Source organism: Nematolebias whitei, chromosome 16 (genome assembly GCF_014905685.2).
Source record: "Nematolebias whitei isolate Nwh7 chromosome 16, NemWhi1, whole genome shotgun sequence".
In the NCBI taxonomy this organism is placed as follows: Eukaryota; Metazoa; Chordata; class Actinopteri; order Cyprinodontiformes; family Rivulidae; genus Nematolebias; species Nematolebias whitei.
In genome coordinates, this window is record NC_056513.1 from 24,723,288 (window position 1) to 24,738,496 (window position 15,209).

Below are 15,209 nucleotides of genomic sequence, written 5' to 3' on the forward strand. Positions count from 1 at the left end.
TTGCCACCTGCAAGCGCTCTTGGCCACGCCCACTTCCCCACTCTGCATGGAAAACAGCTGATCAGCTGCAGCAGGAAGCTTATCCTGCAGTATGGGCTGCACAGATGTGCAGCAGGTGCTACATATTTTAAAATAATTTATTTTAAATAAAAATTCCATGCCCATAGTGCGGCTCATCCTTCAATCAGCCAATTGTGTGTCATGTCCAATCTTTTTTTGAAAAACCGTGATAGAGCAAGCCTGTGATAAACGAACCGCGAAGTAGCGAGGGACTACTGTATATCAATTAAATCTACTTTGGTATTTGTGTGGAGTTTTCAAATTGAAATGCTTAAACTCTTTGTTCAGCTTGTTGGTTTTATTATCTGAGGTGGTGTGTTTGTTGTAGGTTGGAGCAGCCGTACCTGAATGCCAATGCGTCTTTCTTTGAGGCCCTCTCTTGCTGCTCTCGCCTTCAGCGCCTCTGCCTCATCTCTCGTAGTGGCACCTTTGACCCATCGGCCACAGAGAGCTTCATGGAGCGATGCTGCCAAGTCATCATGTGCCACATGTTCATGAATGGCACTTTGGTGACGTGTCGGACTTTGCAGAAAGCTCTGCTCGTCAGGTCAGTGTTATTTCATTTACAGCAGGCAGACTTAAAATATCAGCTTCAATTGATCTCAGATCTGAGCTATGTGTTCTCTTCCTGTTAGGTTTTCAGCCGAGCGTACAGCACTCAGCGTGGTCATCTACCCGTTACAGCACGAAGACCTGCCGTCAGTCATCAGAGGAATCCCAATAACACTGCTGGACCGGATAACTTTATTTCAGAGCCATGTGGCACAACCTCCTCATTTATCACCATTGTGACATCACCTTCACTGTTCTTACTGCTGGAAATAAAATTCACAAATGAAAGAAACTATTTGTCATCAGCTTTCAGATTTACATTAGCAAAGGTTTGACAAACGTCAGCTGTGAATTTTTATATTTTCAAGACAAGAATGAGTTTTAAGGGACATTTCTCCTCTAAGGATTTGATTTGTTTGATATTTCTCATGTGGTGCTACTTATACATCTCAGTCGTGTATTAATGTTGTTTTTATGCCATTCGTAATCTTAAAATAAGTGCCAGAAATGTTTAAAAGGGTGATGATGTTTCAGGACTATCTTTGGTTGTAAATTACAAAAAAAGAGGTTTAATAAACTAATTGCAATATATTTTAATTATTGCCTGTGGACATATTTTCTGTCTGGTAACCGTTTTTAATTATCAACCTCACTAGCATAACGAGCGAGAGAAAGAAATGAAGACATGCAGGTTTGCATGTTGCTTGGATTAGCATAATCCGTGTCAGATGTTGGAGAATCAGGACCTTCTGATGAGAGATGGGTTTCTAGAATAAAACAGCAGAGTACCGTCTTAAGACCTAAGATTGCACAGAAGCCTCAAGCTTCCAGTCTTCTGGCATAGGACTGCACATGAGGGCGAGCTGACCCTTTATTATTATTATTTTAATACAAATAGCATGAAAATTTTGGGTAAACAAGTATAGTCAAATCTTTATATTTATTTTAAAATATAAATCCAGAGGAAATAGACATAGAGATTTCATTAATGTGTCAAATTTGTCAAGAAAAACACTTTGATTTAATTAAAAAAATAATAATTTTAGACTTACCTTTTGGTGTTTATTCAAATATAACTTCATTTTTAATTTCTACAAATTTTATATTTGATCGTTTTTCATTTTAATCTATTATTGTGGTTTATCCTAATATGTAAAATATAATAATAATATATGGTTTGGTTTTATGGTTTAATTAAAAAAAAATCAGAAATGTCCTCACATATGCTTAAAAGACAACTGGTTCATTGATAATCAAATAAATTGTTAAGTTAAAGCAATGGTTTGTTTAATTTGCAAATCTTAATTTGTGAAATAAGCAAAAAAAAAAAAAGTAAGATTTTTTTCCCGTCAGATAAGAGAAAGGTGATATAGTGTTAAACATAACAAAAACACAAATTACATTGGTATTTGTGTGCAATACATAAATAAATATATAGTTTCTTGTTTAAGCTACAACTTAACACAAATTAATCAATTTCGTATAAACCTAAAGACAAGTCCCAGAGGATCGAAACAGGTGTAATAATCGACCACTGCTGTAGTCGATCGGATTCCGAAACGGTCATTTCACTTACCTCTTTTCAAGTAATTGTAAAAAAAAAAAAGGGATCATTATAATATTTCTATTCAACATAAAGTAAAACTGATCACATTGTAATTCCAAAAGTAGCATCGAAATTATTGTTCAATATCTATTATTCAGGTCTGGACTCGACTGCGTCATCGTAACATCGTGTGTCCGTGTAGCATGCTGCTTGCTAACTGTTATCCTTCAAGCAGATGCGTGAGACTTTATCAAGTGTAGGTTTTAGCAGATGAAGAAAGTTAACATGCAACGAGCCGGATAAAACTTTAAAAAAATGTTAAATATCGCCTCTTTGTCCGCGCGACACGTGAGTAAAATATCTGTTTTCAGGTTCTCGATCGTTTCAGCAAGGACACCAGAAACACTCGCTCTGACAGGGGGTCCGAATTCACCACAACACCGGTTCACTGGAGTTCTGTCACCGGCTCCATGGTGGTTCTCGGTGGGACACGGCGTCAGGTTTGTGTCCCTGTCCGCCTCGTTTAGAGAAAATGTGGACTCTGCCTCGGACGACCCTGACCAGGAAAACTTCGGCTTACTGTCCAAAGACATCGCTTCCAGGAAGTTGTTCAAGAAAAGCAGCCCAGGTATCCGAGACCAGCGACACCGAGAAGATGCTGATGATGATGAGGAGGAGGTGGAGGAGGTGGATAAAACCATCAGGAGACCTTCGAGGAGAAATACTCCTTACTGGTACTTGTTACAATGCAAGAAGCTGATTAAAGCGAACAAGGTGAGGCAGTTTGTCCTGCTTTCTCTCCTTTCTTTGTAGTTTCAGTGTGTATTTAGCTGTTTTGTCGTCCCACAGCTGCAGGAGGCTCTGGAGATGTTCAGCAGAGACATGCTGAAGGAGGAGAGGCTGCAGCCTGAGGAGTTCAACTACACTGTCCTGATTGGAGGCTGTGGGCGAGCTGGACAACTCAAAAAGGCCTTCAAACTCTACAATGATGTAGGAACATATGATTATCACTCATCACTTTATGAGTCTACGTTGCTAAATCAGTATTTTGGTTTTCTCTGAACAAATCTGGAAGGTTATAATGTGGAACACTTGTAGGTTTGTTAAATTTATTTATGAGAGGAGACGACACCAGCACTGCACATTTATAGCGCCATCATTTTTTTTTGGGAAATACCCTCCGTTCGTCCATCCGTGCATGTTTTGTGTGCACGAACTTAAAAATTAAGTGAGGTATTGACTTCCATTTTGGTATGTGGGTGCATCTAGGCGTAAGAAAAGTTCCTTTTCGAAAACTGGTTTGCCACTTCAAAATCCAAGATGGCCACCACCATCAAAATATTAGAATATTGTGGGAAAAAATCTATATTTTTTGTCATTATTGTCAGAAAGTGAAACTTAAATATTTCTTAGATTCATTACACACAGAGTGAAATACTTAAGAGCCTTTATTTCTTGTCTTTTTGATGATTGGGGCTTCTCCACAGTAACTTCTGCCCATTTAAATGTGTTGCACCAAAATCGTGAAGGTTTCTGTTCAGTTCCAGTCCAGAAAAACACTTGTAGGGGAACACCACCTCAGAAAAAGAACACCACCTCAGAAAAAGAACACCACCTCAGAAAAAGAACACCACCTCAGAAACAGTTCACCTCAGCTCAAACAAACATCATTCATGTGTTTTTGTGTTTAAACCATTTAAAATAAGATGCATCTATTCCCTTGGGAACAAACAGACTTTGTTTTACAGGTGTTCATCTCAGCACTAACTTCTTAGTTGACACTAATGTAAATGTATTTAAAATAAAAACTTTCACTGCCAGTATGAAGTCATTTCCCATGAAACGGACAGATCGTTTTAATGAGTTTGGTTCAACTGACCTCGAAGCTTAGGAACATCCGAACTCGCTACTTTGATATCTTCCTTTATCGAAAAGGAGTACTTCTCCCAGAATGGTTCCCATGAAGAGAACACATTTTAAAGAACCCTGTGTTTAATGACATTTTCTTTTCAGGAGATGAACAGCGACACCTTTTGATGAACATTGCATGTTAGTGATTCTGTTTTATTTCATACCTGAATGTTTATTCATGAAAATGTGTGTTTTAAGTAATCTCTCTTTAAGATAATCATTTGTCTTATTTTTCTCTTTTAAAAGAAGAGTGACTTTTAAGGCAGAGAGAAAAAGGACTATATTTATTTAATAGGCCTTTATAAAAGCACGACAAAGAGTTAGGACCACCTCTTCCGATAGGTGGACCTTCACCTCTGAACAACACAAACAGTTAAGTTTCTTTTCTACATCTTCTTTCACTGCACACTTCACGGAGGCTCCGTCTCAGAAGACTTCACTGGAGCTCGGAACTGGGAGAGAAGAAACCCAGTTTCTGCACTGGCCTCAGAGAGAAGCATCCTTTCTGCAGACGTCTCAGGACGAGAGAAAGACACAGAACCTGGCATTAACCTGAGATTTGTTACCAGAACCATCACACCGCAGAGGAGTGGTAAATCCCAGCTGACTCTCATATGGACCCTCGTCCCTCTAAGATGACAGGTGAACTTCGAGGAAAAATCAGCCTCTCAGTCACCAGAACATCTGGGCTGGTACCATTTTTAAGCAGCTGTTGGACCATTCCTGACCATCTCATTCTGGTAGGAAAGAGACTCTTCAATGCCTTTCTGGTGATCATACATCACAATAATCTTAGACAAACTACAGCTCATTTAAACACAACTTTAACTACTCCACAAACAGAACCAGTCCAAAATCTGCCTTTTTAAAGTTTCACTGATTTGAATAATCAATTAGACCTTTGATACAAAGCTATTTGTTATTCATTTGTTTGTTATGCATAATTTTCATCACATATATCACATATTGTTTTTATAATAAAATACATAAAATCAACTGAATTTGTGATTAATTTTGGCATATCTTTGTGTATTAACTGATTTGATGCCCTTTAAACACGAGAAAGAACTCACATTTCAGTTTACATTTAATTTGGGGTTAGAGACTGATTTTTCCTCTTAAAGAGAGGTGGTGCCCACACACACACACACAACAAGGTTATTTGCATAATAAATGCATATCTTATGAGCTTAACTCATAACTGATAATTTACAATATATATCCAGCCCCATATCCCTCTACACACTCATCTAGAAAACTATAAATATTCACTATTCAAAGCTCATGTTTTGGCTATTTTAACAATTGGGAACAATTTGTCTTTTTTTTTAAAACAGGCTGTGAGAAACAAATCTTCAAAAAGGTCCAAAAATAATCTTGAGACAACTCAACAAAACCAATAAATCAAAAAGACTCTTTATGCGTAGACAAAAAAAAAAAAGCTCATGCTGTGGAGATCTATTTGTTCACTTTAAATCTAAATCTGTCATTTATTATTAACTCTAAATTTTCCAAGTTGATGAACACATTGAAATAAAAGTCGGTTTGGGTTTATTCTCACAGGTTATGTGGCTGGAATTTGAGTTAATATCAGATTACGTGGTCATTGATTAAATATTAATGTAACAATAATAATGTTATTGCATACAGTAGTCCCTCGCTACTTCATGGTTCATTTACACAACTGGCTGATTGATGGATGAGCCGCAAGATGGTCATTGAATTTTTTATTTAAAATATCTTAAATTATTTAGCACCTGCTGTACCTTTGTGCAGCTCAGAGGTGCAGGAGAAGCTTCATCCTGCAGCTAATCAGCTGATCTCCGTGCAGAGTGGAGAAGTGGGCGTGGCCAAGAGTGCTTGCAGGTGGCACAGAGCAGCGGAGGCAGGGAGCTGAAATCATGACATTCTGTGTCTCTTTTAGAGCGTTTAGAGTTTAGAAACATTGTTTAGAATATTGCAAGAGTGTGGGAAGGATTAATATATATAAATACTAAAATAAACTAAACTACTACTTATGACTTGTACTACTATTCCTACTTAGCGGTTTTTCACTTATCGCAGGGCTTCAGGGTACTTCTCCCTCGCGATAAACGAAGGACTATGGTAATAAATTTGTGACTATTGTCACTGAGACACAAAGTTTTTAGCTATTTTAAGATAAATTATATCACTCCATGACCCAGCATTTAATGCAATTGTTCACCCTTCTCACTATGCTTAACTTTAAAGCCTCCTTATAAACCTTCTTAATTTATAATTTATAGAAATATCCCACTGACCCTTAAACATAGTTATGAATGTTTTCGACCATGTTTACAATATTTGCGTTCCTCCCTCAGTTGAAGAAACGAGGTCTGGATCCTTCAGATGCAACTTACACAGCACTGTTCAACGCCTGCGCAGAGTCGCCTTCCAAACAAGCCGGACTTGAGCAGGCGCTGAAGCTGGAACAGGAGCTCCGTCGCAAAAACTACCCCCTGAGCACCATCACGTACCACGCTCTTCTCAAGACTCACGCCATCACCAACCACCTCCAAGCCTGCATTCACACGCTGAGGGTACGTGTGCCTTGTCACGAGGCCGGGGCTGTAGCTGTGTGGTGTTTAACTGTGTTTGTTTGCAGGAGATGCTGCAGAATGGACACACTGCAACTCAGGAGACGCTTCACTACCTGCTGATGGGCTGCTTGAAGGACAAAGATGTTGGTTTCAGGCTCGCTTTACAGGTAAATATGGGAATCACAGACACACAAGGCCAGATAGATTTATTTAGCTGTACTTTTTGAGTCACTTTTCTTCATTTGGATGAATCTGGGCAGCAGTTCTCTATTTTCTTAACTTACTTCCCTATTATCGTGTGAATGTTTATGAAGCCTTCACACTACTGCGATCCATTCTTTCTGTAGGTTTTTCGGTGCGATTCTCAGCCCACAGTTTTCAAGCCATTTCAACAAATCATAAATCAAAATGTTCAGCTCGTTGCAGAGAAAGGTGCTAACTTTAGCTTTTTGAACTATTTAGCCTTTTCTGCCACTTTTTTTTCATAGAAAATGAATTGAGCTCATTTGACATCCTTCAGATCTTTAGATCTGTTTACAACCTTTCACTGCTCCTTTCACATTTTGTTCTGGTTCAGCTACTTTCAGCTAATTTCAGCTGTTCTGTGCTCCTTTCTGCTAATTGTACAATTTTTGTGCTTCTTCTAACTTCTTTTGGCTAATTTCATCTTATTATGCTCCTTTCTATTTCTGCAAGTTTCAGCATTTTCTGCTATTTCAGCTAATATTTAGCTGTTTTTATTCTAATGTTAGCTTTTTCAGCAAATTCCACATTTTTTGCACTTTTACTTTTTTCAGCGTAGTTCAGCAAAAATGTGCTCTCTCCACTTCCTTCTTGTTATTTAAACTTCTTTCTGCCTTTTTAGCTTTTTCCAGCAGTTTGTTTGTTTTGGATAATTTCAGCTTTTTTCAGATGATTTCCACTTGTTTGTGCTAATTTCTGCCTCTTTCGTCCTAATTGGGCAAACATGTTCTTTCTTCTTTAGAATCAGAATCAGAATAAGCTTTATCATCATTGTACCGGAAAACAGTGAGATTATGTTCATACAGTCGTCTGAAAGATGGGCGGAGTGCACGTTGCTGCTGCTGAAAAGCGTGGCCCCTTATTCTTTATCAGAATACTTTTAGATAGAAAAAGGGAAGAACATGAGTATAGATAGTGGTATTACAAAAAACGATCTCTTCACATCTTGTCCTATCAGCGATTTAAGACATCAAAAAACTCTACCAGCAAGCACATTTGTCAACACATTACATATGCATTTGATGTCATGGTGTTGAGATTTGTCCATGAGCACTTTCAGATCAGCCACAGTTCTGATAAGTCTGCACAGAAGTTCTTGGGGGTGGGGGTTGCGATAGATGAACCTTTTGTCCCTAGTTTCCCATGCCCAAGGAGAAATTTGATAGTCGGCCTGTGTCTGAGGCTAAACAGGAGAGTCAGACTCAGATAAGACACAATTGTTGATTTTCTTGAGGCAGACTGTTTTTTTTTTTGTCAGCCTTGAGTCTTACTGGAACTTTCTGGTTCAAAATGGCCAAATTTATGGGTATCCACTCCACTGATCCATATTATGAGCCTCCTTCAAGGTCGATCCCAACATGCTGACGAGTTCTAGAAGACGCAGGTGGCCTGCGATTCTTACAAATCGCCTCCATCTTACAGTTTAGCTAGTAAATCAGCTGATTTTGAGTCCTCATAACACAAACCAAACCTTCTCACTGACTCGGAAGCTTTGTCATTAGCTAATTTATAATATTAGCATTTTGCTAATTTCAGCATGTAATAATAATAATAATAATGTGTTATTTGTTGTCATCATTGTATGTTGTCATACAATGATGAAATTGGCTCTCTGAATTTAACCAAGCCACCACCAGGTGGAGCAGTGGGCAGCTGTGGAAAGAGCCCGGGGAGCAACTGGGGATAATGTGTCCTGCTCAGAGACACCACGAGATGTGCAATGACTGGGGATCGAACCTGTCGAACCCGAGTCGGCTGCCCTGCCCCTACACCTCTCGCCCCCTCTTGTTATGCTCCTTTCAGCTTTTTTCTGCTAGTTTCAGCTTCTTCTGCTTTTTCAGCTACTAGTTACATCTTTTGATGCTAATTTTAGCTTTTTCAGCTAATTCCACATTTTTTTTAGCTCATTTCTGTTCATATTACTTCCTTCTGGTAGTTTAAGCGTCTTTCTGCCTTTTCAGCACTTTTTAGCTTTTTAAAAAAAAATTTTTTTTTGACTAATTTCAGCCTTTTTAGCTAATTTCCAAATTTTTTAGCTAATTTCTGCTTATTTAAACCCAATTCAGCAACTATGTGCTATTTCTGCTTTCTTCTGCTAATTTAGGCTTGTTCTTCCATTTCAGCTACAATTCAGAATGTTTTTTCAGCTAATTTCAGCTGTTTCTCAGCAAGTTCTTCAACAATAAGCATTCACACTGCATTTTCGCAGGAAATGCAATTTCTCTGGTTCCTTATGTTTTGTGCAAACTTTGTGCTTTAGATTGTGAGTTGATTAAAAGTGTTTAATTTTTCCAGGTCTGCAGGTTTATTCATCCATTCAGTGAATGGTTTCAGAGCTGATCTTTAAGCTTTAACACACGTTTTGACATTTTTTAATCTGGCCCTTTTCTTTTCTGGAAGATTTTTTTTTGTAGTGAACTTTTTTTTGTATTTCCACTGGGAAGTCTTGTTTTCATGATCATTGTGGCTACATTGTGCCTCGTCATTTTCCCTGGACTGTAAAAGATTTCCCACAACAGAAAAGTCTATTTGACCGTCCACAAATATTTTATAAAACTTTATGCTGCCAGAATGTACTAAAGTACATTTGGACACTCCTAATAGATTTACTTTGTTTTTACAGCCTGTGAAGGTTTGTTTGATTTGAATGGTTCTTTGCCTCCATTTGACAGATTTTATGTATCAGTTTCCAAATGCCCAAGTTTGCAGTAACATCTAGAAATAAGTGATAAACAGACAATAAAATATACAAACTAATGTCACAGCTTTTTGACTTGTGAAGCCCCAGCTGTTTTACAGCCAGGCAAGATTCAAACAGACAAATGTCCTGTGTGATCTGAGTTGATGCTGATGTTCATTACAGGTGTGGCGCCAGATGCTGCAGTCAGGGATTGCTCCTGATTTGCAGAATTATAATCTGCTCTTAAGAACTGCCAGGGACTGTGGGATCGGTGATCCTGCTTTAGCCACAAGTATTCTTCTGAAGTCTGACTGCGACGGGCGCAAAGAAACAAACAAGTCGTCAGGTGGCAGCTGCAGGGGGGTAGTAGACATCGACCTTCTGGAGAGGCAGCTGCTTCTGCAGCAGGATCCACACAGGGGCCGTCTTCATCAAGACAGCAGACCCAGTGAGGGCGAAGAATCCACCCATCTCATACCAGTCGGACAAATAGAAACCCTCCCACTTCCTGTTGACCCAGCAGCTGATTCTGCAGCACCCAACCTGCTGGACATTTTTGAAGGAAAACGGTGCCCTGTGCTCTCACTCAGCGCCGTGGATTCAGTGTCTGATAGGCTGGCGATCATCGGCGGAGCAAAAGCTGTTCTGGACAAGATGGAAGCTAACCAGCTCAAACCGGACCTCAGAACTCTGACGCTTCTGGCCGACACGATGGAGCCAAGCTACCAGTCCCTGCAGTTGTTGTTAAAGGCTGCCAAACAGCACAGGGTCAAGCTCGATGTTGCCTTTTTCAACTCGGTGATTCGCAGAACAGCCAAAGCAAGCAGCAATTTCGAAGAAGCAAAGGTAACAGCACACACACACACATGAATTCACCAGAATTACTGCCATCTCAACTAGACCTGTCACGATAACAAATTTTGCTGGGCGATTAATTGTCAGAAATTATTGTGATAAACGATAATATTGTTAGAAATTTCACAATAATTAGTAATTGTTAAATTTACGAAGAAATGTTGGTTAATTTTTGTGTGTAGTACCTTTTTTGACCACTGGATGGCAGTATAAGACCATTTGAGCCAAAGGATGGATAGTGAGGGAGCGAGCAGCGTGTCTCTTTAAGAAAAATGGGAGGGAGGCCCCTTGACGTGACATGGGCCGTCTCTCTTTCCTTTTTTTGGTTCTCAAAATGGCGGATGCTTGCTGTGGTTTGAGCTCTTTAGCGTAGCATTTTTCACACAAAGTTGTTAATAAAAAAATCAGTAAACAAGTTCTCAGCTTCTTTTTGCAGAGAAAAACTTTTTAGACGAAGGCACGGGTTTCAACTGAACTTTTGGAGCTTCGACAAGACGGAGGTCCCCCCCCCCCAACGTCGGCCTGTTAGCTTAGCTCGTAGCTTAGCTTCTCAGCTTAGCTGCTTTTAACGATCCAAAAACGTGATTTTGGATCGTTAAAACAAATTTTAAAGAGAAAAGAGAAAGGGAGGGGAAGAGCACCGGAGTTGAGCCTTTTATCATCCAGTGTCTTCTGTAGAAGGAGAGGGACACGAAACGATAAAGCGATAAATGAAAACGAGGTTGATAATTTTCATTTATCATATGTTTAACTGATTTATTGTTTATCGCGACAAGCCTAATCTCCACACCTTTAAACCAAATTATGAAACATTTCCATCTTTTCAGTTAAGACTAATTTATTCTTCATCAGAAAAACTGACATTTTTTGCTCGTTGATGTGGCTGCATGAGAAAAATTACTTTTTTGTTATTGGACCTCCTTAGAGAACCCGTTCTGTTCCCAGCCCTTTGTCACAGCTGCTGTCTCGAAGGGTCAAAACAAGTTTTGGGTTGGTCAGAACTTCATGAACTTGTTTTTTGGGAAAGTGGCTGCAGCTCTCATTTCACTTCAAGTGATCTGCTAAAGAGCAGATTTCCCAGGCTGTATGAAAATGTAGCCATCTTTGCTGCTAAATGTTCAAAGACCTCATGGAAGGAGACGGCACAGAGACGCAGGCTGCTGTCAGGGACTGCTCTGCAGGAAGTCCACCTCAGCTAGGCAGCGCAGAGACGTGTTCGTTTGTCAGAAAAAGGTGTCAGTTTGTGTCACATTTACAAAACCGTGCTTCTCCTCTGTTAACAACAGAAACCTCTTCCAACTCTATCATCACCTGAAAAAAAAAAAAAACATCCGCTCTGACGTCTTAGAATATTGTGACAAAGTTCAATTTCTTTGCTACCGTATGTTTCAGCCTATAAGTCACGTTTATTTTTGTGCTTAATTTACATGCCCTGTGACTCATAGGCCGAAGCGACATATTTATGGATTTTTTCCCACATTTATAAACTAATTTTTGGCTGTGATATGACCTTTTTCATTCATTCTGACTGAAAAACAAATTGATCAGTACCTCTTTCAGCCACTTCATGGAAGCAGAGTAGTAGTAGAAGTTGTAAGGCATGCCGTTGTATCATGTAATATGTAAACTTGGCTATAATGACAAATTCAAAAAAGTTCAAGACAAAAACAAATGGACCTTATTTATTATACTTTTCTTTATATTTTTTTATTTATGTCGTTAACTTTTTTGAATTTACCATGTCCTGGATGACTGAGAATCTTCGCCAGCTATTAATGACACAATCGGCTTGCCATATACTTCCATCTTCATTCTGCTCGCTGTTTCATTTTGCTGCACCGCCCCGGTGAAATGCAGCTAATTTGACCATTAAAGTGCATTTATTAAGCAAAAGTTCAACTGAGACAAAACTTTGCTATCATTTTGAGCAAACAAATAATTGTTTTCGGTGCTTTTCTTTTTAAATTTCCAAGAAACGAGCAGCGTTCCTCCTCCTTTTTTCCTCTCTATCTGCGCACTCTCGGAGCACCGAGGCAGTGAATACTTTTGAAATACATCTGATTTGACCATTAAAGTCCTTTTTATTAAGCAAATGTTTGACTGAGATACACCTTTACTATGAAGTTAGATGACTCTAACAAGGTTGAGTCAGGCTCTGGACAGATTATTTTTTGCTGAAACTTTTTGTCTTTTATCCAAAAGACTTCTTCAGTCTGAAGTCTATTGGATAAAACGTCTCAACGAAGAAGAATCCGTGTGTTTTGTAGTTCTTTTTAAAAAGAAGTGGTCGCTATGAGAAAAATGTTGACAGGCTGTTTGTTCAGAGTGGATACAGATATAAATTTCAGACACTCTTTTTGTTGATGAATATGAACGCTTTGTTTCTGCCGATGTTTTGACGGGTTCTTTCCCTCTGCAGGCTGTGCTCCGTGTGATGCGACAGCGTAGTGTGAGTGTGAACATGCAGACGTTCGGAAGTCTCGCTTTAGCCTGTGTTCGGTCTGAGGATGGCATTCAGCTGCTGAAAGACATAGAGGTACAGTAATAATAAGACTAAAGTTTTAACAGTAAAAGTAATTGTGTTATTTACAAATTAAGTATGTAAATTCTTGCTGAACTCTGTGACAAAAGCTAATTTTTAGCTTAAAATGCAGACACATTGTTCCTTTGTGCATTTTGCAGGAAGCAGGCCTGAAACCCAACATCTACGTGTTCTCTACTCTGATTGGCCGAGCAGCTAGAAGACTGGATTACGTCTATCTTAAATCACTCCTGATGAGCATGAAAGAGATGGAAGTGTGGCCCAATGAGGTCATAATTAAGCAGCTGGAGTTTGCCGCGCAGTATCCTCCCAACTACAACCAGGTCAGAACACACACACACGACAGAACAGAACAAGAACAATAAAATTAATTATAAGTACCGTATTTTTCGCCGTATACGTTGCACCTTTTTTGCATAAATTTGCAAGTCCTGCAACTTATACACTGAAGCGACTTATTTATGTCTTTTCCATATTTATAAACCGTTTTTAGGCTGAGATCTGATGATTTCATTCACTCTGACATGGAAAATATTGAACGCTACCATTTTCAGCCACTAGAGGGCCCTCGAGGTATATGGCGAGCCAAGTGTCTCATTAATAGGTAAAAGTGGCAATTAATGAGACACTTGGCTTGCCATACTAAGCCACCTTTGTCTCGCTCCTGAACTCCTGGAGCAAACGCCAAATCAGCTGCATTTCGCCGCACCGCCCAGAAGAAATGCAGCTGATTTGACCATTAAAGTGCATTTATTAAGGAAAAGTTCAACTGAGACACACCTTTACTATAATGTTGAGCAAACAAATAATTATTTTTAGGTGTTAATCTTGTTAAATTTTTGATAGTCTTCCCGTGCACGCTGCGCCATTTGGCAGCCAATCGATTTTTGGCACAACACCCTCCCACATTTCTGGGTGGTCAACGTTGACGCATAATAGATGCGACTTAAACAACAAAGTGACTTATATTTATTTATTTTCCATTTTATTAGACATAATTTGGACTGATGCGACTTATACGGCGGAAAGTACGGCGCTCGTTTCTGATTTCTTTCTCTCTCAATCCCAGTATAAGTCGAGGAACAACTACCTGGTGCACATAGATGGTTTCCGTGGTTACTACCAGCAGTGGCTGAGAGACATGCCTGCTCTGACTGCTGAGGAGGAGCGCTCGCAGCTGCAGTCTGAGTCAAACAGCGCTGTGCCGACGGTGGATGTTGCAGAATCCCAGAGGAACCAGAGAGCAGCAGCCAGGAGATACAAGTCTCACCATGGAAACAAGGAGCACCGAAACGTGTCGGCTCTGTAACAGCCATGAAAGTGTCTGCATGCCATGGCTCTATATTGCCAAGTGGCTCAAGTACTTTTTTTCTTTAAAAAAAACAATACATTTTTGTATTTTATAATAAACTTGATCCAGTTAACCTTTTTTTTTGTCTACTAAATTAATTTTTTTATTATTATGAAGTCAGTGTCTTCTTTGTAGAAACCGTATTCTTTTACCTTTCATGTTCATAGTCACTTGCAGGATGTGGTTTATTCCTACGTCCGACTGTGTGTTTGATAATCATTTTGACGTTAAACACAAACGAGCTAGAGTTTATTGAACTGTGCAAAATTATTTGAATTAAATCTGTTTAATCATTTTGTGTTTTTAGCATTCTTGTGAACTGGTGTTCTATTAAAAGCTGAAATGGCCTATACTGGATAAAAATAGGGCAGTAAAATAGTAAAGCAGCACCTTAACCCTTTCACAGCTCAATAACTTGATTCATTTCAAACTGTTCTTAGACGTTATTAAGTTGAAATAAGTAACCAGGTTTTCACACCCCTATGTTTAAAGGTGCACAGTTATGGGAAGCATATTTCATGGCTGTGATATTCAATAAATTAAGTGCTGGTAAAAATGGTTATCTACATTTATATTTATGTATACAGTATGCGTATAGGGTACTTTTTAAGGCTTCCAAAGTATGCAAAAGGTAGAAAGGGTGGGATGTTGCAAGAGAGCCTCCATGTTTTTCAAGGAATGCCAACTGATGACCTTGTGGCAAAACAAAAGCCATAAAATGTCAGTTTTATTGTGCTGTTGTCTTATATAGACTATTTGAGAGGAAAAATAAAACACTGCAATATGGGATTTGTGGAATCACCTGATATAGGCTTTATTTGTTTTTAAATGGTAAATGGACTGTACTTCTAGACATCTTTCTATCTTATCAAGACACTCAAAGCTCTTTACAATCTGTCCTCATTTAC

The 15,209-nt window shown here is 39.0% G+C and overlaps 1 protein-coding gene across 1 annotated transcript; it reads left to right on the forward strand.

The window, feature by feature from the left end:
- The first annotated feature begins 2,341 nt into the window (after positions 1–2,341).
- On the forward strand, positions 2,342–14,363 carry ptcd1 (pentatricopeptide repeat domain 1). Its single transcript, XM_037690393.1, has 8 exons — positions 2,342–2,932; positions 3,008–3,148; positions 6,412–6,630; positions 6,696–6,797; positions 9,737–10,399; positions 12,828–12,944; positions 13,091–13,273; positions 14,020–14,363. Exons 1-8 carry the CDS (start codon positions 2,474–2,476, stop codon positions 14,257–14,259), a joined length of 2,124 nt encoding a protein of 707 aa, XP_037546321.1. The 5' UTR covers positions 2,342–2,473; the 3' UTR covers positions 14,260–14,363.
- The last annotated feature ends 846 nt before the right edge of the window (positions 14,364–15,209 follow it).